This window comes from Haemorhous mexicanus, chromosome 7 (assembly GCF_027477595.1).
Source record: "Haemorhous mexicanus isolate bHaeMex1 chromosome 7, bHaeMex1.pri, whole genome shotgun sequence".
NCBI classification, from domain to species: domain Eukaryota; kingdom Metazoa; phylum Chordata; class Aves; order Passeriformes; family Fringillidae; genus Haemorhous; species Haemorhous mexicanus.
The window spans coordinates 12,838,065-12,865,270 of record NC_082347.1 but is presented as its reverse complement, the minus strand read 5'-3'; the positions used below and the strand labels follow the sequence as shown (position 1 = coordinate 12,865,270).

Below are 27,206 nucleotides of genomic sequence, written 5' to 3'. Positions count from 1 at the left end.
AGTGCGGCCATGATGGAGCAGAGCATTTATGCCTTGACGAATCTGGGACAATGCACTGCTTGAACAGCTCCTGTGCTGGCTCAGGTGTCAACTAAGTCCCACCTGTGGCCATACCACCCTAATACAGTGACAGCATTGTATCCTGAAGGATCCTTTTCAATAAGTCAATTTAGCAATATTCTCTGTCACCTGAAGCAAACACCAGGTTTCTCAAAAGCAGCCTGGAAAGCTTTCCTTCAGTGAAATGCCTGATTTTGCAAAGCATGAAAGTCTGAAAGTCAGTTAACACTTAAAAGTTTGAATCTTCAGAGTATAATTTCTTTCATTTGTAGCTTTCCCAGGCTATAGATTTCCTGTCTATCATCTCTCTCTTGGTGTTTAAAACTCCACAGCCAAGCTATTCTAAGTCCTTACTGAGCCTACTACTTATAAGGTAACAGGGATAGCCACAAGCATATTCCCTAAACAGGGCAGCCCAGAGAATTCAGTCACCAAAACACATCCAGCAAGGCAAAGGAACAGGGCCTTCCATGTTAACAACCTATACCCTGAAATCATTGGCAATACTAATCTATTTATCTTGCAAGTAGACAAATGTACATGTCTTTCCCATGCAATAAAACACTGATTAAACTTAGAGCATTTCAGGCAGATCATATTTCTCAAATGAAAATCAGACCTTATTAACCCTCAAAGGAAATTCCACATAAAAACACAGCATCAAAAAGACAGGAGCATGTAAGAATTCAGTCTGCATTTCAGTCAAAATTCAGTGATTCCTTTTAACTGCTGAGTTGCAAAGTTTTCAGAAGAACAGTGAGCTGTCCTTAGAGAGCTAGCCAGTAGAAGGACCACTGCTCTCCTTCTTACTCTGTCACATAGTAGGGAGGCCTTTATGCCCCGCTAAATGTAAAATATTTTAGAAAAACAAAACCAGGAAACAAACTGGGATTTGGTCAAGAGTTCATGCTGGCTGAATCACTGTGGTGTGGAAACCACCAGCTCTAAAGATGGAAAGTCCGGAGCCATTCATTACTTCAAAGAAAGAAAAGAAGAAAAAAAGAAAAAAAAGACCCTCAAGACCCATTTGGCTTGCTGGTAAGCTGCTCCAATACCTAAAACATAAAAGAGGCTACCTATTGACAGATGCCTTGAACTTTTTCCTCTTCATCTCTCTCAGAGCACAGCCAGCAATTTGATCTGCACCACAGTTTTTCATATTGGGTGCAGTGAGAATTGTTTAAATGTCACTCCCTGACTCAACATGCAGAAATGCTGTAGGGTCAGAGCACTGCCTCTTCCCTCCACATCCTGCACCTATTGCCCTCTTCAGTCTTCCCAAAGGGAAAAAAATCTACATACTTTACAGATTGAATATGGCCAGTTTCTAAGTAGAAATCCATTCAGACTTCTCTGGATTGCCTTGGAACCTCTCAGATAACTAGAGGAAATATTGCTCAGAAGCAATTAAAGACAACTGCTCTTGGACAGATAATAGGCACATTTAGGGAGGCATACAGCCATTTTGAAAGAGGCCTGGGAAATCTTAACATTGTTAAAATGTGTATTCACAGCTGCTGATAGGATCTAGTAACGATGTCTGTGTTGTACCGGTGCATTTCATCACCTTTCACAAGCCAAAATCTTACCAGCAAATCATTTCAGCAAACTTTAAAAGGCAGTGCTGTGGCCAGTGCTTGTAGGAAGAACAGCTCTTGACAAGCTCACCATACATTTTTTACTTTCCTTGTTTCCAAAGTACTGGCATACTGAAACACACTATACTTAGGCACTAAATACATTTGTCTCAGCTAACCATCACATTATTTGACATAATGCTGTCACTAAATCCAAGAATCCTATCAGCTTCCAGACTCACCTGAATGCTGTGCAGCCTTTTTGTCCATGCTGGATGGAGTGACCAAGAGCTGCAGCACAAAGGGGATGAACCTGTGCTGCAGAACAACAGAACAAGAGAGCTAGTCCAAAGGCTAAATATTGCAACATGAGGAAACATAGGATCAGCAGTTCTGCAACATATTTCCTTACACAGACTTATCTCCATCATTTATTCTCTCTGTGCCCCCGCTCTGAAAAATGGTACTTTTATATAACAGTCTCTGTGAGAATATGGTATGAAGTGGCACATTGACAGGGAACATGGAAATACCTCTGAATCTATAACTCCACATTACCAATCAGTCATCTTAAACACCCAAAAATGAATGATTCCAGAGAATGTTACAGTGGAAAGTGACTCACAAAAGACTGAAAAATCAACACTCTCCTGAACTGAATTCAGTTTTGTGAGTGTAAGCTTCAAAGGGTTCATTTAACATAGTGATTCCATTTGGAAAGCATTCTTTGAAAATTATAAGCATCTTTCTACAGAGTAAACTGCCAGCTAGCAGCAATGTTGTTTCATAGCACTGGTGTCAATGACCATGGAAGCCTTCCAACTCAGCAAAGCATGTTCCAGGATGGCTTGAGAAAAATATATATAAAACCAGCACAGTCAAAAGCCTGTTGTGCATTAGTTTTGCACACTTAATGGAGCTGGTGCTACAAAATGCTTCTAGCCCTATCAAAATTTCACAGGCAATATGTCAGAAGGCAATCCATTCTGAAATACTAAATCACAGTAGACTTCAGATATGCACCAACTTTACCTACAGAGGCTTGCATCAAACAATGAATCATTTTCCCTTTCTCTTTCTTGCAGGGCCTATAAGGCATGACAGCTCCTGGTGACCTCCTCTGGTGCCCTGGACCTCTGGACTTCCACTGCTCTCAGCTCCTTGTGCTGCCAGCACCTGTAACATGAAACAGTACATTTTGAGTACTCCCTCTGCCCCCTCCTATTAGACTGGTGTTCAAGTTTGGAGTAGCAGTGTGCTTCTGAAGCCAGAATGCCCCACTAACTGTGCAGCCCCCAAGCACAGAGCAGATTCCTTTCAGATAGAACTAAGCTGGAAGAGGTACCCCAGCAGCACAGGCAAGGCACACAGGCCTCACATGGTGTGTGGGCCAGGGGAGCTCAGCAGAGTGCAGCTCTCCAGGTCAACTCCTAGCTCCTACTACCATCACTCGTGGAGAAATTGCCTTGAAGTATCCTCCAAAAAAAACAGCTTGATGCCTGTCTTTTCAGACATTTACCCAGCCAGCCCCTCCAGTGGATCATAGCATTTATATTGTTATATTTTTGCATTTATACTGTGATATTATAGCATTATAGCATTTATACTGTTATATTTTTGGACTAGTCATTAGAATTGTCATCGTTTAGGTCCTTGCCATCTGCCAGTATTCTGTCACTCACCTCTTCCCTTTTGCCTATTTCTACTCTTCCTTTTGGACTCACTTGTCCTGTTATTATGATTTTAGCTACGAATAAATCTTAAATTCATCACTAACGCCAAATTAATCTGAAGTAACATAATTTTCTGAGATTTCTTAGATTTCATGTGACTAAACTTCTATATGAGTTCCACCAGCACAATCTGAATCTTCACATTACCTATAGAGAAATCATATCCTTTTCTCTCTCCATTAACTGCAGCCTCTCTTTGTGGGCTAACCCAGGACACACAGAACTGAATGGAAGGACCTCAGCTGACTGCAAGAGGCAGTCCCCTAAATGCACTTAATGAAGTCATTCAAACAACTGATGCTATTTATGTTGAATTTCATGACTATCTGACATTCAGAGATAACCATGTATGTTCTGTGTCTTTAGCAAATAGATTTTTCCTATTATACAATCTGAAAAAAATACTGGTTTTGTTCTAATGTAATTGTAAGAATCAAATTTATATACAAGACCTTTAGAAAACAGAGACCCACCTCTAAATGCAAAGAACAAACATTTGCATTACCTATTTATATTAAAATATGCAGAAATTTCCAAAGTATTCAGTCAACTTATAAATTTTTATAACTTCTTAGAATTGTTAACATTTTTTTAACACACAGCATTATTTCAGCTTTGTAGAAGGCTCAATAACAATCTTTCTGGTCTGGAAAAAAAGGAAAGAACATTATAATAAAGAATGCAGAATAAATAAAAACAAAACAGTACAAGCCGTACATCCACGCATACAAAGACAACTTTCATGGTGAGCTATAAGCAAGTATAATAACACAATGTGCTGCATGTTGATTTCACTAGTGAAAAGAATTTCTCCAGTTATTGAAGACTTTCCTGGCAGAATTTCAGAAAAAAAAAATTCTGACATTCTCCCAATTTGACTTCTGTGCAATGCAAGTCATGCACATTTTAAATACCGATGAATAATACTGCCTTTCTTCTGAGAACTGTTAACAGCTGTAGAAACTATTATAGCCTGCTTAAAATCATGTCTCTGTAGTCAATACTCTCCAGACACTTAGCAATACTAAAGCTATTCCTGGGACTAAACTAGAATTGCTATGTGAGTACAAAGTTTGATTTATGTTGAAATGAAACAACAAACATCTGATCTTTCCTTTTTTTAAATAGCCATTCACATAAACACAAGAATCAGCTGCATAACTAGAAAATTATGTACCAAATTTACAGAAATTGGACAAAAGAAGACCACCCACAGTTACCTTCAAAAAGAAAAGATTTGTGAAAGGGTGAAAGATGGCTGGTTAAGATACTTTGTACAGCCATGGCCACCCTAAGGTCTTTGTGGTGAGGCTGTGGTGTATGAGTGTTGTTTCATGAATCTTGTTTTTCAAGTTTTCTGAAATACACAAAATGATCAGCAGCCCAGTCCAATATCTTGGCAATGCTCATCACCAGCTGCTCTCAGATAGATCACAGGCACAGTGGACTGCATAATAAAATCATCCAGATGCATTCAAGAGGAAGTCAAGATCTCTGCGTACTAACATTATTTTTGCACATCACAGAGCACAGGTGGGAACAGGATAAATGCTCTGTTGTGGCTACTCCGACATTTTTGAAATCGTGACTGGAAAAAAGAGACAAAACACAAGTAGAACAAGTGCAAACGTCAAAAGGCACAAGATTTCAAATTATGTTCTATAGATTAATGTATATTACGAAGATTCTTCATTCTAAAAAACTGCCACCAAAGTTCCTGGGTTTTTTTACACATCTTCACCTTCCAAGAAATAAAAACAACTAAGTAAATATTATCAGATTTTTGAGGGTTTATGGTCTCTGACAAAGACAGCAATTAATTTGACTAGTAACAATAATAAAGTGAGAATTAAGCTAATTTCAAGTAAGTCTCTTCCTCCAGAAGAGTACCATAAATCAGCCTTAAGCAGCTTCAAATTAATTCTCCAGCTTCTTCTAGATTAATTCTAAATCTTTAGCTCTTAAAGTATCTAGGAAGGTGAAAGATAAGCTAATTGTTCATCTCATTATTAGTTTTTCTTCAGTCAGTAAGTTACCTTATTTATAGCATCATACTTCATCTTCTAATCAGAGCTTTCACAGCAGTTTGTTGTATTACCAGTATGGCACAGGGACACCTCCACCTTCTCCAGCAGACATGCAAGTAGCAGAAATAACCTCTGTGCCCTTCTGCTGCCCCAGGTGCCATCAAACACAGCTCTCCACACAGCCCCTGTGCTTAGCTGGGGAAAACATGACTGTGGTATCAGTGCTGCTCTCCAAAAAGCTGCTGTTAGTTCCCCCCAGTAACATTTACCAGGCATGACTGGTGCAGGTGCCCAAGGATGGAAACTCACTGTCACTAAAACCCGACTTGCCCACCCCCGCTCTAATGGGACTGAGCAAGACTGAGGACTCCAGAGGCAAAACAAAGCTTGAAATTCTGAATGCAGACCTAACACAGGGCAGAAATGCTGTCATCCTCTCTACTTTCAGGTCAAATTCAAGTTGTGTGCTCAAGATCCCTGTCACTCTTGGGCCGAGGTCGGGGCAGGAACAGGCAAGAGGCAGGACCATAGCAAAGGCAAAGAAGGCTTTATTCAAAAGAACCGCGCGGTTTTTATAGAGTGGTACGATAGATTCTATTCTATTGGCTAACTAACAGAAACATCTTTCTCACGCACTGTCCTTGAGAGGAACAGAAAAATAAAGTAAAAAAACACCACCTGCTACTTGTTTATAGGCAACAAGTTATCACATCTTCCCAGCTCCCTAAAACTTCTCACAAGCTACTGTGAGAAACGCTTGCTGTTTCTCTCTCTCTGTCCCATGGCATCCACAGATCCCAATTTGGCTTTACAACGTCCTATCTCAGGCTGCTCCAGACTCCTCTGCTTTTCTTCCTCCCTACTCACTCACTCTGCTTTTCTCACTCCTTTTGTCCTTGCATGTCTCCTTTTCTCCTCCGTGCTCTGAGCCCTATCCCATGATGCTCTCTGGGCTAAGATCTCCCCCTCTGGGAAGGCTTTGGATGTCCTATCTCAATATATTTGGGATAACACTCAAATTCAATGGGAGTAAAGCTGACCCAAATCATTGGGGCTCTCTTGCCAAGTATCCCCTGTCCTTCCTCTTGCCTCATCCTGTCTTTATTTAGTGTCTGTAACTCTTCCCTTCTTCTCCTTAGCTGTTGGCCTGCACTTCGTATTTGCCAATTTTGCCATACTTACACATACCAAGTTGTTAGATTTTCCCTTACTTTGTCTATAAAATTATGTCTATTCAATGTTTTCCCATAACATAATGGAAAGAGATGATCAATTTATCAACACCAAAGGAAGGAAAAAGTGTGCACATAAGCAGGAAGAGGACAACTATTTTCTTAAATTGTAATAGGCAACTAAGGAACTACTTTTTTTCAAAATCACTGATCATATACAAGGCAAAAAGGCATTGTTTAGAAAAAAGCATAAGAAAAGCACCAAGGTTACTAGAGACTATCATATCCTTTGGTCTGGGAATTTCAACTGGGCTCTGGCTCTTAATTCAGCACAGTTAGGTAATTCTGCAAGTACAATCCTCTAGGGACTGCAAATGAAAACGAAAGACATGTTCAAATCAACTGATTTCAAGGTCACGTATTTGAAATCAAGGCAGCAGGGAACCAAAAAGCCTTGCAAAACTTACAAAATAAGCAGAAATAATGGAACCAGTAAATTCTCACAGGTATAACAGCAACCTGGATCTGCTAAACTCAGTGGTCAGTAGTTCCACTGAATATAGTAAGAAAAATTAGGCTGTGAGTTGAGATCAGATAATTTGTAATGGGAGGCTAACAGTGGACCACATGGAAAATTAAGTGGCTTGGAATGCAGATAAGCTAAGAGAGAGGGTGAAGCAAAGGCTGTTTTGAGAACCCCTATTGGGCACTGCTGTAGAGTGCTAATAACATGTCAAATGCACTAACTGCTTCAACACAGGCAGGAGTCAAACGACCTTACATAATCATATAAAAAAGTGATTTCATCCATCACAAAAAAGAAATGTAACAGAAAAATCTCTAGCATGTAGGCATAAGTGTGAGAACAGATCTTCCCAGCAATGGATCAGGAAGATCTGATCTTTGGCACTATTTCCAGAATGACAAAACTTTTAGGTAAGTTACCTCTTTACCTGTCTGTGGGTAGCAAAGTCACAGATAACTGAAAAACTCTTAAGCAACCTTCTGTGCTGTTTCCTACTGCAATAATTGTACATTGACTGCTCAGAACTGAATGGTGCCGGGTATCATTATTCCAAAACAAGTAACTATCCATCCAGATATTTACACTGCCTCTCTCCTACTGCGGAGAGACTACAAATACGAGCCCACAGGGGCAAACAATACTATTAACACTTCTTGCTTTGGCTGGTATTGCTGTGTTAGGGCAGTCCACGGGCAGGTGCTGTCGTTTCTGACAGGCCTGTTGGATAACAGCGACAGGAATCTGTCAGATGCAGCCCACACACAGGATGTGTCCCGCACAGCGTGCTGACCTCCTCCAAAGAAGTTTCATTTTAGAATTCTACGGAACATGTTACAAATACCAGCTGGCAATGTGCGATGTATCAGAGAGAAAAGGAAAGGCGCGAGGGGCAGTACAAACAACGAGGAAACGCCCTCCAAGGGCAGCAGTGGGCTTTGCTGGAGCACGCCGCGTGCGCGCTTGGAGAAACGGGCGGGATCTGTGGGACCGAGGGATGCCTGGCCCAGCAAACAAGGAAATGCGCATTTGTGCTTCTCCTGCAATTAATTCCCTGACTCTGCAGTTGCCAGAAGATTAGTGCTGTCTTAAAGACAACTCAAGAAGCTTCAGGTTTGGCCAAGAATAAACCTAGGAATAAAAAAACTAATAAAGAATAAGTGCCCTTACCTTCACAGGATCATATTCACACCACAAGCAACTCCTTCTTCCCCAGGAAAAGACCTTTGCCAGTGCACAAGACGTCAAAGGAACATTGCCTCACTACAACCTAACAGCTTTCTTCTGCCATCTCTTCCACAGCGTTCTTCTGCCATCTCCTCTTCCCAGGACATCACAGTTCTGAGGGACCTGCTTACTCCTGATTTCCACCTTCTTCACACCATTTGAGGTGCAAAACTGATGAAGATGAACAACCAGTCACACCTCCTAGGCAGACAATAAAATATCAGAGGCTCCCAACTAGTAGAAGAGCCTTTGCACACCCAGCCATGACAGCTCAGAGTGCTTCTGCTCCCATGCAAGAGGTTACCAGATCCACAGGAGAGCTTTAAACTTTAATTTTCAGACCACCCACCTGAGCCTATGCAACAAATACGTGCCCTCTGTCTCCCACCGTGTTGTGAGCATGCTTCCCACTACTGTAGAGGAATTGACTGGATAGGTGTCAATACCTTGAGCTACACAAATATATTTGGGAGAGCATTTCAGCAGCATGCTGAGAGCTTGGGTTCAGTATGGTATGCAACAAATAATGGCAGGATTGTCTTTTTAACAAAAAGTTTAAAAAAAATGTCCCTGACATTATGATTTTGCTTTTGAAAATTGTATTAAGACTGGTGCAGAAACTATTAGCAAAGAAGAGATTTGTGAACACCAACAAAATGATTCACCACTCCCTCAGTAGGAAGTGTTATCATTGCATGACATCTTCATGAGAATGGAAGAAGAAATGCATTGTTTCACAGGACAGTGAAGTGTTGTATTTTCCAGAATAAAAGTATTAAATCTGCAAGTGTGTATGACAAATAAGAGGAGGAAAATTGTCTGGGCAGTGATGATCAGATGCTTGTAAACACTACTGAACATTTACAATCTGATCTGGCATAAACTGCATGCTGAGAGTATTGTACAAATTATACCACAGTCCAACCAGATTCTTTTCTATCTGATCCATCACTTCTTGCTTAATCCCTCAAGCCAAAACCAGTTAAATCCTTTCCTGCTCCTTGTTTAGCAGCCATATAGTGAGTGTGTTCTCACATTCTCTTACCTAACTCAGTCCCACGCTCTCTGACCCACATCTCTGAATCTCAGAAAAGGCACTCAGTCTTGCCAGGCATTTATACACCTCAGCAGTACACCTGCTTCTACCCTTTGCCATGCCCAGCATCATTATCCAGGTGCTCCAGTACTTCTTCAGTCAAAAGGCACAGGACTGGTGCACAGCCAGGTGGCCTAGGGAACCCCAAAGTTCTACCAACCCGTGTTACACAGATTCTTGCCTTGTGGCTCACACTAAGGAGAAGCTGGATACACATATGAGACTGCTAGGGAGGCACAGAGCAAGGAAGTTTTAGGTTTCAGCATGTATGCTACATGTCTTCAAGGATGACACACTGGGTAACAGGTTTTATGGTTCTTAGAACCGTACCTCATGTTGGACATGCTCTCTGCAGTTGTGCTGGGCGATATTAGCTTGTCAGCACCTCAAAGCCCTAAGCATGCTGCACTCTGCCACGTCTTTTAATTAATGATCTGCTCCTTGCACAGCAGGCAGCAGGAGGCTTGCAGCTACATAACTACCGAACTGACAATGACAAGCGGGCATCACCCAGATTAAGAGGATTTTCTTTCTTTTAATCTTATTCCTTCTCCTCAGCCTGCTCTATGTACCAAGAGGTCAAAGTACTATCCCTCCAGCTGACTTAACAGAGATGCTTCTCCCTCACCTACAACTCTTCTCTCAAAAACCTACACTTAAAGCACCTGACATCAGCAGCTGCAAGCATTAAGACAATAAAACTCGTGTTGCTTTCCTCCCCAGCCTGCTGCCCACCTCTGCCAGAGACGAGGGACACTTTGAATCCAGGGAATTGCCACAGAAGAGAATGGCAAATTTTTGACTCACTTATTTCCTCCAAAATTCCTTTAACTCTCTGCAGGAAGACTGGCGGGTCTGTTGCTATGCAGATCTGGTGGCCCACAGCATGCCAGAGGCTGCTGTCAAATCAAGGCTTTAGGAGCAATCACAGAGCAGCAGGCACATCCAAACAGCACTGGAGAAGTCATCTGCAAGGAAGAGCAAGTCCCATGCCATGTAACATGAAAGCAAGTAATAAGTATTTATTCTGCTATCACTCCTAAACTCCTGGGGACTGGGACTTTTTTATGCAACTCATATCCTCCAATCTAGTAACCTCAGTTCCCTGGAGACTGGTGCTGTAGGACACACAGACAGGGCTGAGAGCTGAGACGCTCTGGGATTTCTGATGTTTCCAGCCACACTCAGAGCCAGCCAGAGCGATGCAGGACTCCTCATGCAATCCATCTGCTTCCCTGGCTTCACCTAGAAAAGCAAACCACCAGCCCTCCAGCTCAGCCCTCAGTTACATGAAGCAGCAGAGTGGAAGGAAAGCTGCTCTCTTTATTTCAGCACTGCCCACAGGCTCTGGTGCACTGACCGACAGTTTGTGTCCTACAGAGCTGCATCTAAAATAACAAACAGCCAAAGGGAGGACACACACCAACAGGAAACTTGACTGAGTGATTTTTCTGTGTGGTGGAGAATGAGTGACTATATTCTTGATACAGTTGCAGGCAAGACCTCAGGGGTCTTGAAAAACAAAATGGAAATGCCACTTGCTTTAGACAAACACACAAAGCACTGGGCCTGATTTTCCACCGGTGACCCTTACATAATATCCACGTAACCCAAACAATTTTCACATTTACTCCTCATACAATTAAAAAAGAAGATAATCTAATTTTCTCTTTGGTTTCGAGAAAAAGCTACTGCTTTTGGCGTACAGAATCATAAGTAACCTGTTAGAAAGTATTTTAGAGAACATCCCAGTTTGGTGAACATATTCCCTCAAGTTATTTCTATGATCTAAGTGAGCAGCAAGTGCTGTACTCATCTCTTTCAAAATTATCCACTATCATCAGTTAATGGGTCCTGCATTAAAAATTCCATCCAAAAAGCCTCCTTGTTGGGCATGCACAGCACTTCACTAAAGTCATGGAGACATTACCCAGACAGAGGAGACTGAAATAGATCAGACACCCCTTCTGTAACAATTACCTGGAAAAGTGAACGTTTCCTTTCTTCTGTGTATTATTAAACCTCATGTACCACAGGACCAGAAGCTTAAAGGCCACACAGGACTTTCACTTCATGTGTCATCTTCCACTGATGTCAACTGGAATGAGTGTGAGCACCTGATTCTCAGCCAGTGTAACTTCTGCCAGGAACTATTTTCAAATATACCCCGTCAACTCTGGGCTCACACTTGTATCCCAAAAAAATTTTACATCTCTCCACACCATCAAGACTTGTACTTAGAAGTGGCAATATTTAGCTTGTGCAAGTAAAACTTACTTTATCAAATACTGGAGGCTCTTTGAAAGCTGAAAGCACTTACAGATCTTAGCTCGAGGAAAAACATTCTCTGCTCTCCAGTTTCAAATAGGATGGCCACATTTCTAGGCATAAGGATGGCTGATAACTTATGGTGAGATTACCACAGGTTAAGAATTTAACAAAATGAAGATGGCTTAAGCCATCTTCAGCACATGACTTCTGCATAAAGAGCAGAGAGTTCAGCTGGTTCCTGAAGCACAGCTGAAGAGTTACAGAGTGTTAAGCTACAGCATCATGGCTATTCTAATTGTCTCTTATATTCTAAGAGCTAAACTATCCTTGTTCCAAGGCATGGGTCAAAATACTGCAAGAAATGCAGGTCATGGAGTAGAAGAAAGGTTATTTTGAACTTTTTAGACTTCTCACAAAGTTTTGTTTCTGCAGATAGATTTAACCAATTTCATCATTTTGATTACATCAGAACATCTTTATATCAGAACAACTGACTTTTTGTTATCAAGCCCCTTTTTTTAATTCTAGCTATAAGCCATTCCCTTGAACACAAATAGCTCAGATTCACACATAAAGATTGAGATGAGATAATGGAAATAAAAGATAATGAATCAACTGGCTTTGTACACAAAATAAGCATCTGTAATTACAAAGCAGTCAACACACTGACTCTGACTTGAGTTCCATTACACACTGGTCCCTTGGGATCCCAGGACTTAAAATCACCTTTGCTCTCTCTGTCACAGGTCAAGTATAGCTCAGCCAAACCAGGAAATTTGTGCCAAACAGTTTGTATTTCCAACAATTAAATATTGAATTCTTCTTTTAGGAGTCATTCAGAAGTCGTGCTTACACAATTATTTGCATGCACAGCCACTTTATTTCAGCCTCCAATACAAAAAGCTATTAACAGTTGGCCAGATTCTGCTCTCATTTGTCCCAGTGCAAAAAACTTTGTCATTTTCATTAAGATCAGTGGAGCCAGACTTTCTTACTATACATGGGAGAGCACCACCCCTTTTTCACTGAGGCAGCTCACATCACCAGTGAGTTGTGTGCCTGTGGCACATGTGACCTGAAGGTTTCTGTTCTGTGGCACAGTCCACCAGTTCTGCTCACTACTTCTAACTGTTCTGCAGCCTCACCATAGCCCTCGTGGCCTCAATTTTAAATGGACTTTGTTTCAGTGACAGACCAGAGCACATTACTTATTCCCTTAATTCACTGGATTTACCAGAGGCACACTAGCTGAGTACCACTGAACAAAAGGCAAATTTCTTTCTACAGTGTATTTACACACAATAAAATGAACCAATCAAGCAAACAAACTGTACACAACATTCCCTATTATGAACTGAAACCAGAAGAAACTCTCCTCAGTATTTCCAGTACTTATAAAAGCATGCTTATGTCCTATGTAACCCAGGGCTTACATCAATTACTTGGTCCTCAAAGCTTTGAGCCAAGTTTTCTCCACAGTATTTACTCCCTGGAACCCAAAGGAGTCAACAGATAACTGGTCTCCAACACTGTTTCTTCAGTGCCCTCCACACTGAGGGCAAATTTTGCTCATTCTTCCTGACTGATAGATCGCCCTGGTTTAACTTCCTGGACCCCCTCTGCTAGCTATACATGTCACAGCCATGGTGTAACACCTGGAAAGTGAGGGATGGGCAGCTGGGTGCCAGTGGGCACCAGGACAAGTACACTGGGAAACAAAAATGCTGCTGCCAGTCAGTCAATTACAATGAGCACAAGAGCATGCACAGCCAACCTGAGAGAACAGAAATCTTAATTGCACTGCTCTGCATGCCCACAACAGCTGGGTTAGGAGTCACTGCTCTGCTTTTCTACAGACACAGTGTTTGGAAGTGCATAACCATTGCTTTGTGCTTCTATTTCTTTTTGGTAATGTAATAAAGCAATTCCCAGTTATAAGAAATGTGAGCATTTGTGACCATGATGAGGTTAATGAAGGTACAACCCTTGGAATGCAATACATACAGAGCTGTGGCTGAACAAGCTCTTGTTCTTCCCATCAGGCAGTCTGACCTCAAACTGGAGGCACACAGCACCCCATGCAGCACCATCCTGCAGGACTATGTGCCCTGCAGACACAGTTTTCTGCCACCTTGTGTGAGCACACAGCCTGAGAGGCAAACTCCCCCAAATACTTCCCCTTGCATAAAGGGAAAAGTAACTTATTTCACAAATACAAGGCACACTGAATCACCCCAGCTTGACTACTGATCCATGCCAAATAAATAGTGCTAGTTTCAAGGAGCTCCTTCTGACACCCTTCCACTGAATAATTTAATATTATTAAGGGAAAAACTTGACGTGTCACAGCACAGTATCTCTGATGCTAATTCACATGTCTTTTTTTCCCTATTAGAATACATGGAAGCAGAAGGTTGTCACATTTTTCAAGAAAAAATGCTAATAAGTGGGTTTCAGCTCTCTGGTAAGCCTGGAAAACAAGGCAAGGGGCAAGCCAGCTCCTCTGTGCACAATCCCCCAGTGACTCAACCAGAGCATACCTACATGAGGCAGGAACCAAGAAGAGAATCAGATAATTGTGTTCCAAGTGTGCACAGCCAGATTTGTAAACAGAGAACCTGGTCACTGTGTTTGAAATGGAGTATTATCATCTCAATAAAGCAGCAGTAAGAGACTATGTATTCAACATTTTAATTCCCAGGTAAAGCTAGGGTAAAAGCACAGCAAATTTACAAAACAACTTTTAACTGCTTGGAAAGGACATCAGTCAGGCTGCTTGGACAACTTTACTTGCACCTTCTTGTACAGAGAATGAGTGACTGGATACTGTAATACAGTATCTGCCTAGAGTGTAAGTCTAGTAACAGCTGCAGAGCCTTCTGCCTCGAACACCCGTATGCTGACACAGCATATAAGGGTTACACATATGTTCTATTTAGCATTATGTAGACACCAACAAATATAGATGCAGATAACCTTGATAAATCAAGTACTCATGTGATTTTTTTAATATTGTCCCAAATATTTGCCACTGTTACTGCAATCCCTTCCAAAGGGAGAAGCACCAGTACAAGTACAAAAGGTTACATGAATGAGGACCTCACTCCCCCTGCACACCAGGAAGAACTTACACTGTATAATAAGGACAAAGCTTTTAGCAGAACTCAAAAGCCACAAGGACCTACAGCCTACAACAGGAACACAGCAGAAGAGATCAGAGACTTTGTTAGGTGAAAAGAAAGCAATATGTGCAATGTTACACAATTGTTTTGTGGACTTAAAATTGTGTTGGCATCCTCATACAGTGCTGTAAATTTAAGTACACAAATAAAGATACAAATACAGCTACAACAGTGTCATAAGTTCCATGCAAATAGTTCTACATGAGCCAAGTCAACTCCTGTGTGCAGGGCTCTCTGCAGGATCAGGAATGTAACCTATGTACAGAAATGCTGGAAAAACGTGTTTATGTAATATGTAAATAGATAAAGAAAAGTACATTCACACCAACTACTGAGGAAAGAAAACTAATCATTTTTCTACTGCTAAAAGTACTGAATCACTTACCATCTGGTTTGTGAGGGAAAAAAACCTCAGTCCAATCCAGCTATGAAGAAAATCCTGTCTAAAAAAAGTAATCACATGCTAGATCCCCCTAAGTTTAATTTCCAATCATTTTAACACAGGGACATGGAGAATTTGTTTTTCTGGAGATAAAAAAAATACCCAAACCAACAGTAAGAAGGATGTGTGGCTTGTTAGGCCCTGATCCTTCTATGGGAAATAGTAGAAGCTAGTTTTCAGAAAAAAAAATGGAGTTTCTGCATCAGTTTCTGCTGGAATTCATTCTAATTTTCTAAAAAAAATCTACCACACTTCTGTTACTATGCTGTGACATGCAAAAGTAAAATAAAGATATTTAGTATCTGAACTAGCTTGCCATTATACCTTGACAGCTTTGTGACGGATCCTCCATCATCCCAAGTTATACACATGCAAAAGTGGCATGTTACTGACAGGTATATTATTCCACCCTAAAAAGGGCATGTGGTCACATAAATACTCTGAGCATTAAACCACAACCAGCAAAGGTCATGTCCATGGTTCTGGCAATGATATGTCATTTCCAAACTTGTGACTTGTCACTTTGTCCTCAAACACATCACTGTTATCTTAATTTTTAAAGAAATTAAAATTTTTATATCATCATTTCAATCCACACTTCTAAGCCCAGCCTGCACACTGCACTGATCTTCCAAAGGCCTTTGTATGTGCCCTTTAACAGCTGTATGTCATGGAATCAAACTTCCCTGTTCCTTCCTTGCCTCGTTCCCTGCACCACACCAACTCACCTCTTGACACCTCCTCTCTGGAACACCCCCCTGACCTCATTCGCTGCCATTTCACCCACACTAGCATCTCTTCCTTCTCTTTTTCCTTGATATTTTTCTCTACTAATTGCCAATGATTTTTAATTTATGTTCTTTGATTTGGATGCAGACAGACTCTGGTTGCTCTCTCAAACAGAGATCAGTGCTATGCATGGGTGGCTGTAACAGTTCTGCAGCTCTTGGCCTTTTTCTTCTGCTTCCCTCAGTCCACTTCACTTGCTTCAACACTTGAATAAAATTTCCTTCCTCCTCACAGAGGCATGGAGTCTAACAAAGACCATTTACCTACAGGAGAGAGAATGATTTTATCTGATTTACCAATTAACCTAAACCTTACAAACTCCAAACGCACCGGAAGAAATTTCTATCCCACTAAATACCTTACCCACTAAGTTTTACCATTAACCTCTTTTGCTGCTGAACACTAAGTCTTTCCATGAAAAAAATATATATATTATTTATTTAAAACTGAAAAATATTTTTGGCTGTTCTTTCCTTCTTAAATTTGTCATTGTTGATTAGCCCTATATAGATCCCTGATGGGATAAACTTCATCCCAAGTCATTAAGAAATTAAGTAGTTCTCTCTCTTGCTGAAAAATTGTTCTTACAATAATGTGTTACATGTATAACCAAAGGCAATTAAGTTACTATGGCTTGACCTGTGTGACAACTACACCCAGTTCTCACTCGTGATTGTGAGAAACAAAGGCTTAGCATCAAGATACTCTGCAGATGCATTTTTGGCAGTGAAGGAAGGCTGTGAATGAGCAAGTGTGACTCAGTGGCACAGCAGTAACTCTTTAAGCCACTGACACAGATTACTTCAGACCTTGCTAGCAAGGCTGTTCCAGAGTTGGTGTGTGACCACTACTTAGCATAGCACAAGCACAGGCAGTCCCACAGTTGGCACCCTCTGGGACTTGAGAGTTAGTGACCAACCTCCTGCTACCTAGTGCCAATTCTTGGGCTCTGAGAGAGTGGAATCACACCCTAGCCTAGGACAAAAGTGCTCTTTTACTGCACCTATCACACAGCAGGTAAAAGTAAATATGGCACTGAGGTCAGTGATAATGAGAGAATAGACATGCACAGAGATGCAGGGCTTTCCCTGCAAGGGAGCAGCTTCCCTCCTCCCCACACCCAGGGCTGGCCCTCGACAGTCAGTGAGTTCAGAAGGAGTATGGCCATGGCTAACTCACAGCACGCATCACCACAGGCTAACCCAGGCAGCACCAGACACACCAGCACAGACCTGATTCATACCAGTGGAAAGCATGAAGTTGGTGGAGCTGAACTCAGATGATCAGAATAAGGCTCATTATTCCTGCAAATTCATGCACAGGGAGTTGCATGCTGCACAGCCTTTCCTACTCTGAGTCACTCCAACTCCTGCTCTAGGCTGTTCCGTAGCAAACTGTCAATAAAACCCATTAATGATGTGCTTTACGTAGAAACAGTGCATTTAACTGAGGAGCTACAACACATGAAGAGTCAGCAAGGGGTGAATTATGTGGTTCATAGAACCACAGAATTGCCTGGGTAGGGACTGACCTTAAAGATCATCTACATCTAGTTCCAACTTCCCTGCCATGGGCAGAGACACCTTGCACTACACCAGGATGCTCAGAGCCCAGTTCAGCCTGGCCTTGAATACCTCCAGGGATGGGGCAGCCACTCAGGGCAACCTCCCAGGGCAACCTGTGCAGGGCCTCAACACATCCACAGTAAACATGTTTTTTGTAATATCTATTCTAAATCTACTCTCTTTCAAACTGAACCCATTACCCCTTGTCCTGTCACTACAAGCCTCAGTGAAAAGTCCATCTCCATCCCTCTTGCAGTCTCTCTTCAGGTACTGGAAGGCCACAATTAGGTCACCCCTAAGCCATCCACTGTCCAGGCTGAACAAGCCCAATTCTCTTAGCCTTTCCTTGCAGGAGAGTTGCTCTGTCCCTCTCATCATCTTGGTCGCCTCCTCTGGACTCTCTCCAGCAGTTAATGGAATGCAGGATGCATCTCAGTAAAGAAGTGGTAAAGGTGGGTGGGAGTCTTAATATTGCATAGATCTGCTTGATGTTTGGTATATACATGAACCTAATTCCCCTTTTGATTTCAGTGCAGTTATATCTAGCACTCCCCTGTGTTTCTACTGATATATAAATTCTCTGATGAATAATTGATAACCAACTTTCTCTTACGTAAGCCTTTACTGGAGAGCCAGCAAAAATTACAGACATGTTGTTTGTCTTCTCTCTTTTTAGTCCTGTTCTCATCTGAGTCACGTTTGGCTAGCATTCCTATCTAGCTCCTTGACTAGTGGCAGCTATTAAAACAAAACAACAAAACAAAACACATCTTTGAAGATCCAGTGGCAGGAAAAGTTCCATAAAGATGCTCTTTGACAGAGATTCTTGGGTTTTGTCCTATGTAAGTACACATCTGCAGCTGTTGGCAACATTATAACAGAGGATGGTTTCTGTACTGCCTGTCCAAACTCTGACTCTTGTAAAACATTCTGGCCTTGTGACACAACACTTAGCAACAGGTAACCACTAACTTGCTACACAAGCAGCTGACATTTTTGTCCACTACAGATGGTTTTATCTGACGACTACAGGGAATTCTAACCCCTCAAAAGAAATTGGGAGGATACAGGGAGCAACCCCTAAAAGAAAGCTAGAATTAATCAGGGTTTTTCACAAGTTGTAATATGTAACAGCAACAAAGAAGCAAAAAGTTGTTCACAGTTTGGAGTCCAGGTAGAAAGGGGAGGAGACTGAAAGTAGTGGGGTTGGGCAGGAGAAAACAGCTGAAACGCTTCTCACTTCTCGTTCTCTTCCAGTCTGTGGAGAAACAAAACAAACACAGAAGGAGACCAAAACCATAACCTGAACCTGACCTCCTGCTCACTGGTTGTATCATAAAACCTCCAGCTGAACTTTGGTCATTGCATGACCAACGCAATGAAGTCCCAAAGCTGGCCAAGCAACTACACCATGATTTTTTTTTTTTCTCACATATGCTCAAGATAGTAGAGGCCAGTTAAGAATATGGCCTTTCAGAAGAAAAAATATGTCAATTTAATTGCTAGTTGGCTGGACAGTTTGCTTTTCTGATGAGGTTGGTTTGTGGGTTTATTTGAATATCACTGCACTGAAAAAAATGTGGGTGTGATACAGGATTTAACTGGAACATGAATATAGTTTTGTCTGTATCTGTTAGAAATGTCAATCAATATAGCAGTTAAAAACACTGGCGATTGTAAGGTGATCAATTACACAAAATACAAACCTCATCACCAGCTTAATGTGGCACCAGGATTGTCCACGTAAAGATGTTCTTAAAGTCTTAATAAACATCCTTATACGTGGAACTTATGATTCATGGTTTACTGAGTGATAAGTAGTGAAAGGGTCAAGTAACTCACCTAATACCACTCAGCAAGGCAAGACCAAGCTGAGTTCAGACTCAGGATCCTGCTTTTCCAGGATCCTGATCTTTCCTTCAACTGCAAGTTATTCCAAGTGCACAATGTACAACAAATACCAAGCATTTGTTTCCACAAAAGATCTGATTTTTGTGCTGCATAGAAAAAGAACCAATGTGTCCAAAAATGAGTATTCCAGCACTCACTTGCAAGCAAAGTGCAATAGTTGGGGCAGGACACAAATAAGTGGCCAATAAAGAATTTATCATTATTACTGATAACGGTACTGCCAAAAATTCCAGGGCACATCTTCACAATTAAACTGCCTGCCCCTGTAAATGGGGCTGAACAGAAGAGCACACTGAACGTGGAGCCTTCCAATCCCTCTGCTTCTGACAAAATGCCAGGTGCCACCCAATGCAACAGCGATGAGTGTCCTCAGCAGTTCATTCCCATGCAGGAAGGCTCACAGACCTATAAAGAATCTCCCTCTCCACATGAGATAATGCCCCCTCATGCCAAGCATCCTGCCATACAGACCTGTTCCTGCCAAGTACAGAAATACACACCCCATCTTCACCCTGTGCTCCCAACGCTGGCACAGGCAAATCACTCAGCACTTAACAAACAGCTGAAGATTGCAGTGCTCTGCAGCTTCAGGTGGAACTTGAAAGCAGCAAGTCAAACAAACATCCTTCTCTGTGGAGAGAGATGCAACTATGCCATGACCTGAATTTGCACTCTGTGCACCAAATTTATTTATAGAGGACAGGAAATCGTTTTGGGAAAAAAGATCCAAGACACATCTTTGTCTACAGCATCAGTATGTCATCTTCTATTGGGCCATCACATATCACAACATTTGTATTTCTGATTCATGTAGAGTATTTATCACTCACGTGAGGGTGGTGAGACACTTAACAGGTTGCCTAGAGATCCTGTGGATGCCCCATCCCTGGCAGTGTCCAAAGCCCGGTTTAATGGGGTCCTGAACAACCTGATCTAGCAGGTGGCATCCCTGCCGATGGTGCTACGTTCCAAGAATCAGATGATTTTTAAGGTCCCCTTCAACACAAACCATTCTATGATAATGTGTAAGAATACTGTAAAGCCATGTGTATCCTACTTAAGGTTAATGCATATCTTACAACTTCAGTTTGCCTTTAATCAAGAAAATACATTGGTTTACCTGGTTTTAAAATGAAAAATTTTAACCTGGCAGGCTGCAGCCTCTGGAGTCATATTTGATTACATAATATCATTCAGCTGTTTCTCAGAACCTAGACCTACCATGGTACTTAAATGCCGCACACCCATGCAAGTAATTGAGCTCAAGGTGGAACAAGCCTGTATATTTCTGTGACCAGACCCTAACCTTGTTTAAAAAAATCCCAGCACTATCAGGTTAACTTCTGACTTCAAAAGCAAGAATTTTTAGGCATCATCTGCTATGTACACCCACCCCAATTAGAAAGAAGGTAATAGGATCGTTGCTACAAATACACAAATAACCACCTGGCAGAATAAATGCAGGACCCTTTTTGTACATTAGCCTGAAACAACCACATGCAGGCTCCACCAGGCTGGAGCTGAGCCAAAAGATTATCCATCCTTTGTTACACATGGATTCTCTGAGGATCGGCATCTGGAACTCTGTGTGCTCGTCGGTGTTCACCTGTGGTTAAAGACAACGAATTCAGACACAATCACACACAGAAGTGACCATAAGGAGATGCACGAAGGACAGTACATGCCGTACAGCACGACCCTGACCCAATGCTGAAATGAGAGAGGCAGTGCTACAAAACTCAAATCTGATAAGTTTAACCAAACGGCGTGTTTATATCAAGCAGTTAGTGATAAAAGATGAATTGTCTATGGGCATTTGCCATACGTCCAGGACACCGCACTTGCACTACCTTGCTCAGTTTTACACGGTTTAACTACAAGCCAAGTAACAAGTTGCTCCTGTGCTTCCTCGGCCCCCCACAGTGGTGGGGAGGAAAGTAGTGGCAAGGGCAACTTACTGCCATTGCTTCCCCGGCCCCAGCGCAGCCCCCGGACAGCCGTGCCAGAGCCCCGAGGAGCGGGACCCCTCAGACCCTCAGCGGCCGCTCCCGCCGACCCGTCTCCCCTCAGCGCTCAATGGCAGCCGCCACAAGCTCTGGGAGCCGGCCGGCCGGCCCCGCGACCCTTCGCGACCCTTCGCGCCCCCTCACCTCCGCTGCCCTCCTCCTCCTTCCTCCGCGCTCCCCGGCGGGGGCCCAGCCCAGACTACGAGCCCCGTGGTGCCCGGCGGCGGCGCGGCTGCGCGGCGGGTCGGGGGGCGGTGGCGGAAGCGGAGCCGGGCCCCGCCCGCCGCGGCCGGGCCGGGCCGTTGCCGCCATGCCCCGGGACAACATGGCCTCCCTGATCCAGCGGGTGGCGCGGCAGGCGCGCATCACCTTCCGCAGCCCGGCGGGCCCAGCCTTCGGGGAGAACCTGCACCGCCTGCAGCAGCTGCTGGACGAGGTGCGCGCCGAGGACTTGCACTTGGCGCCGCGGGGGCCGTCGGCCGCGGCGGCGGCGCCTGGCGGGGGTCCGCCGTGGGCCGGCGTGGTGCCTCCCGTCAGCTACATGCACATCTGCGAGACGGAGAACTTCAGCATGGGCGTGTTTCTGCTGCGGAGCGGCGCCTGCATCCCGCTGCACGACCACCCGGGCATGAATGGCATGCTGAAGGTGCTGTACGGCACGCTGCGCATCGCCTGCATGGACACGCTGCCCGCCGGGGCGGCCGCCGCCCCGCCGCCCCCCGCCGCTGGCGGCGGGCCGTGCCTGCGCGCCCTTTTCCGCTCCCGCCAGCAGTACACGCCCGCCTCGCCGCCCTGCCTGCTCTCGCCGCACACCGACAACCTCCACCAAATCGACGCTGTGGACGGGCCTGCCGCCTTTCTCGACATCCTGGCGCCGCCCTACGACCCCCAGCACGGCCGGGACTGCCACTACTACCGGCTGCTGGAGGGGCCGCCGGCGGGCGCCGCGGAGCCGCCCGCGCTGCCGCGGGAGGTGTGGCTGATGGAGACCCCGCAGGCCGCCGACTTCTGGTGCGGGGGCGAGCCCTACCCTGGGCCTCGCGTCTGCCTCTGAGTCGCCGCCGGCGGCCCGTGCCGGGCGGCGGCCGCTAGGGACGATGTGCGCTCGCCCCGCCGAGAGGGGAACCCGCCGCCCCCCGGCCGGCCGCCCCCCCGAGCCCGCCGGACAGCAGCACCGCGGGGACGCGGTGTCCCGTGCTGGCTGGAGCTTCGCGGGAGCGCCGTGGGTCAGAGCCTTCCTCTGATCGCGGGCTTCGTGAGTCGGGGCAATAAAGCGCCAGAACGTGTTTATGCCCTTGGGGCCGATGTGCGGGAGCAGCATGATTAAGCTGCTCAGCTGAAGGGTCGGATTCCAGCATCCTGTGTAAATAGTTAGGGCCACGCATCAGGGAGGGAGGCTCAGGCTCCAAAGAGAGAGTAAATGCAATAAGAATTGTCACAGGGTGCCCCGGCTTTTCCCAGTGGGGCTTCCACTGCTTGAGCCAGCTGGCACCATGGGACCAGGGGACTGTACCCACTGAGTTTGGGAAGTGGGGTTGGTCTGGCTACAGTCTTTGGGGACTGTCTCCAGAGCGACTCGTGAAGAGCTGTACCGTACTAGTAAATAACAAATCCAGAGCAACTCCTGAGCCAGGACATGCTCCTCCAGTAAATGCCAGTGATCAATCCCCAGGGCTGGAGTTAAGGAAATTACTGCTCCAAATGGACACTGTCAGGTCCAGAGTTACTTTTCAACAGTTCTTTAAAAGTGTCATATACAAGATCTTACCATTGCAACTGAGAATTACTGAGTGCATCTATGCATACTTCCTTTAGCAAGAGGGAAACAGCTGCTGATTAACCTCGCTTGGAACCTCTAACGCAGCAGAAGGTGGCAGAAACTGGGCATCATAAGAGAAAAAACAACTATCCACTGTTGTGGAAGCTATTCTAGAAACACGGTGTATTTGCAAACCCTCAGTATGTGGCAGCGCATACCTTAGGTACTGATAAGATTTGACCTGATGTCTTCTCTTAAAAGCGTGGTCTGTGTTTTTATATGTTGAACGCTTTGGGCTTTTGAAGCCTTGCCGTTTCCCTCTTTATACTATTTATAAAGACTACTTTTTCGTAAGGCTTTTAAATAAACGTAGAGTAGAAGAGACACCATCAATTTTGCCTTGCTATGATGGAAGCAGTCTGGATATGCAGTTTGTCCACAGCAGGGGATGCAATCTTTCTAACACAGAAGAGAGTTTTTCTACAGGTGAAGCGCCCCATCTGTGCTGCAGGGACTGGTCTTGTGCCTGTTCATTCTAATGCACACTTCATACCACAAACCCAGGCCAGGGCAGCCTTGGCCATCTTAGTCCTGATTGAGAATTTGAGTAAGAAAACACGACTTAGCAATCTCCTAAGTGATGTACCAGCCTGTTCCAGAAATCATTTCACAACTGGCTTTACTTTTCTGTGTATTTATAAAAGCAGACTTGTTTTTCCTGTACAGTGGCTTGTATGTGTGAATTTTTAAATAATTCTGATATGGCATTGCTGCTTTTTTTTTTCCTGGCCTGTGAAAGAATGAATGCAATATACGGTCAGCATTATGCATGCATGGATTAATTCTTTTGCAAGGAAAAATTGGTAGAAATTATTTCAGGCAATTTCCATTTATTCTTTGAGCACTTAAAGGTGTCTGATATTTCTGCAGCTGGCTTACCTGTTTTTCTTGGAATTCCCCTGCAGCTTAGCATTAGTTAATGTTTAACAATTCTTGATCAAATGTAGTCATTAATTATAAGGCAATGCCTCCCTGTGTTACAGCCTGTTTCTACCTCTCTCCAAGCCTAACGAAGACAGTTATCCTTTTTCAGAAGTCCACAAAGAAGATAGCACGGTGCATGCAAACAGCTGTACTGGAAAAACAAACTGCATCAGTGAGCATTTTTTTATCCTATCTGCTCTATCCTCCCCTTAGGTATTTCTGCTGAGTTTTTTATTTTTTTCCTCCGTGTGTAAAGCCTAGTCAAGATGTTCAGTGGGACAGTATTTAATGCATCTTTCTGAAGAGGACAGCATGGTCACGCCGCAGAGTGCTGTTAACCATGGCAAAACCTTTTTTTTTTCTTTTTTTTCCCTTTTTTTTAATTTAGGTGTTAGTATCAAAGTATTTAAAGCTGGAAAAATAGCAAAGAAAACCTGAGATGCATTTTTTTTAAAAGCCTCTTTGTGTAACTTCTTGCTTACTCACTAATTGAAACTTACTTCCTATGTTCTGGATATCTGTAAGTGGAAGGTTTAGGTCTGTAATGCCGTTCCTTCTCTCTGCAGTCTGGTTATTGTGTTTTCACAACAGCAAAATAACTGTTATTGCTGAATTGTAGAATAAATACAGGATATCTCACTAGTGACCAGTCATTACTTTCCTTCACAAGTATGACAGCCTTGAGCCAAGCATGGTACCGAGCTCTAGTTTCTTTTGCCTGACAGTCCGAACAGTGGGACCGGATTTTCCTTGGGAAGCAATGCTTAGCCCTGGATTCTCAGCCCAGATCCTGCAGGCAAATCCAGGCACGTACACTATTGCTGCTTTTGAAGCTGGCCCTCAATGTAAGGCACACGCAGGAGTGTAGGACCATTGATACTGTGCCATGTGAGGTGCTCTTGTAGTTGTACACTAGTCACCAGCAGTTTCCTTAGTTCACCTCTTTACAATTTCAGTGTTGTTTATATCATTTTAGCATGGCTGGAGACAGTAGTTTGGACAGTGCAGGGGGAGCCTTGGATTGTGTGTCTGGGTGGCTGAGATACCAATTTCGCTCAAGATGCTCTGGCTGTGACCAAGCTGGGATTATCCAACGCTGTGGTGGTACCTGCAGAAGCTCAGCAGTTAAGGAGGCTGGAGCTTCTGTATGACATCCCTCCAGCAGCAGGCTGTGGTTTCTTGGGGGCCAGGACAATGTGGGAATAGGTGGCAAAACTGCAAACAAGGACGTGAAGGCTTACTTGTACTGCTAAGGTGGATGGCGGGGCAGTGAGCACAGCTTCCCCTGCACAGGCTGGTCCACGTCCAACTTCAAAAGCTGTCTTGATTCAGAACCAGATTATGTCACTTCAGCTCCCACGGAAGAGCAGCTGCCCCAAAAACCGGCATGAGTTCCAGAAAATGGGATTTCTGTCAGACAGAAAAGGCAGGTGCTGCTGGGGCTTAGCACTATGGCACCTAACACCTCGGCAAGCAGAGGCTGGGAACCACCAAGAAAGGGTTTAACCCCTTCGCCCTGCTGTGCTGGGCTGTGGCGTTAGTGATGTCCATCCTGCACAGCTCACTTCTGCAGTGCGGGCCGCACCAGGCATCTGCGTGGCAGAGGGGCAAGCACGCGGGGCGCTTACGGCCCTGCACCGATGGCAGGATCCGAGGGTGGGCAGAGGCCGGGATAGTATTTTAAAAAACATTAACCAAAATAAGTTTACAAGAAAAAAAAAAAAAGGCACGATATTGCGGCCATGTGGGTTCTGCAAAAACAATCCGGCTGTACCGCGGGGGTGAGCGCCGCCGCCCCGGGCCGCTGCGGAGCCCCCGAGCGCGGGCGCGGCTCCGCCTGCGCAGCCCCGCGCCGCCGGGAGCCGCTTCCCCCGAGCGGCGGCCGTCGGGGCGGCGGTACTCACTGTTCCGGAGCCCACTCGCGGAGGTTGCCTGGGGCGGATCATAACCGCGGAACAAAACAGAATGAGTCAAAAAAAACCCACCCCGCTCCCTGGTTAATATTATCCCGTCTCTCGTCTCCGAGGGAAATTCCCGCGCCCAAAAGCGAGTGTTTGTACGCTGGGGCCGAGGCCGCAGGTTTTCCACGCCGAGGCTTTGCGGGGCGGTGCGGGGCGCCCATCGGACCCCGGCCGGGCTGCCCCGCAGCCCTCCGCCGCCGGGACCCGGCGCGGGTCGGGGACGAGCGGGGCAACCCCTCCCTGGGTCAGGCCAGGGAACCTACGGAAATAAAGATGTCAATTTAGCATAATTAAGAGATTTATTTGTCGTCTTTTATAAACTTTGTAAGCACCTACCCTATTGTCGAAAAGTTTATTTACAGAGTGGCCAGAAAGATAAAGATACCCTCCCTCTCCTTCCAGCCCCGTTAGTGGTTGTGCATCATTCGTGTTACCTGCGGCGCACTGGGTGCCGGCCGACCACGGGCGCCGGTCCCAGCCCGAGTATTTACATCCTGTCCCAAGTCCTACTACAAACGGAACACTTTTAAGTCACCAAAAAGAAAACAAAACCAAAACCCCAAACCAGTGCGTACAAAAATATAGTCTCTAAAAAAAAAAATCCCAATATTAATAGGCAGAAATGTACAGCCATACTAAAACCAGGGAGGGAAAAACTTTCCGGTCTCGGTGTCGCCGCTGTCGTCGGAGCGGATCGGTAAGGCACCCCCCACATGCAGACAGGGGACCGGGCTCTACACCACACAAGGCACCAAGGACACCTCACCACGACGGCACTGCATGCATCCATCCTCCCGCCGCAGCCCCTATGTACACCCGCCGCTCCGGCCCGCTCCGGCCCGCCCCGGCCCGGGGGAGCCCCGCGGCGCCGCCAGGTGCTCGTCGCGCCCCGCCGGGCCCCGCTCCGCTCCGCGCCCGCCG

General features: G+C 44.7%; 1 protein-coding gene and 2 long non-coding RNA genes across 4 annotated transcripts in view; 1 reads left to right on the top strand and 2 right to left on the bottom strand.

Moving 5' to 3' along the window:
* The window catches only part of LOC132329740 (uncharacterized), a 44,141-nt gene extending 35,348 nt beyond the window's left edge, over positions 1-8,793 (bottom strand). The window contains exons 1-3 of the long non-coding RNA XR_009487181.1: positions 3,876-8,793; positions 2,670-2,813; positions 1,880-1,955 (exon numbers count right to left, since the gene is read on the bottom strand). This is a non-coding gene — a long non-coding RNA (uncharacterized LOC132329740). The remainder of the gene's footprint in view (positions 1-1,879; positions 1,956-2,669; positions 2,814-3,875) is intronic.
* Positions 8,794-18,657: 9,864 nt separating this feature from the next.
* Positions 18,658-21,805, bottom strand: LOC132329741 (uncharacterized). Of its 2 annotated transcripts, XR_009487183.1 has the most exons (4): positions 21,726-21,805; positions 21,022-21,181; positions 20,076-20,205; positions 18,658-18,922 (listed from the first exon to the last, which is right to left on the bottom strand). It is a non-coding gene; the product is annotated as an uncharacterized LOC132329741 (long non-coding RNA). The 2 variants fall into 2 exon arrangements; XR_009487182.1 differs by having other exon boundaries at positions 18,658-20,205.
* A 43-nt stretch (positions 21,806-21,848) lies between these two features.
* Positions 21,849-24,963, top strand: ADO (2-aminoethanethiol dioxygenase). The gene has a single exon (XM_059851117.1). It carries the CDS (start codon positions 21,892-21,894, stop codon positions 22,633-22,635), a length of 744 nt encoding a protein of 247 aa, XP_059707100.1. The 5' UTR covers positions 21,849-21,891; the 3' UTR covers positions 22,636-24,963.
* The last annotated feature ends 2,243 nt before the right edge of the window (positions 24,964-27,206 follow it).

What these genes read in the sequence shown, in the direction of transcription:
- ADO (XM_059851117.1), top strand. Translation starts at nt 21,892, where the DNA reads ATGCCCCGGGACAACATGGCCTCCCTGATCCAGCGGGTGGCGCGGCAG.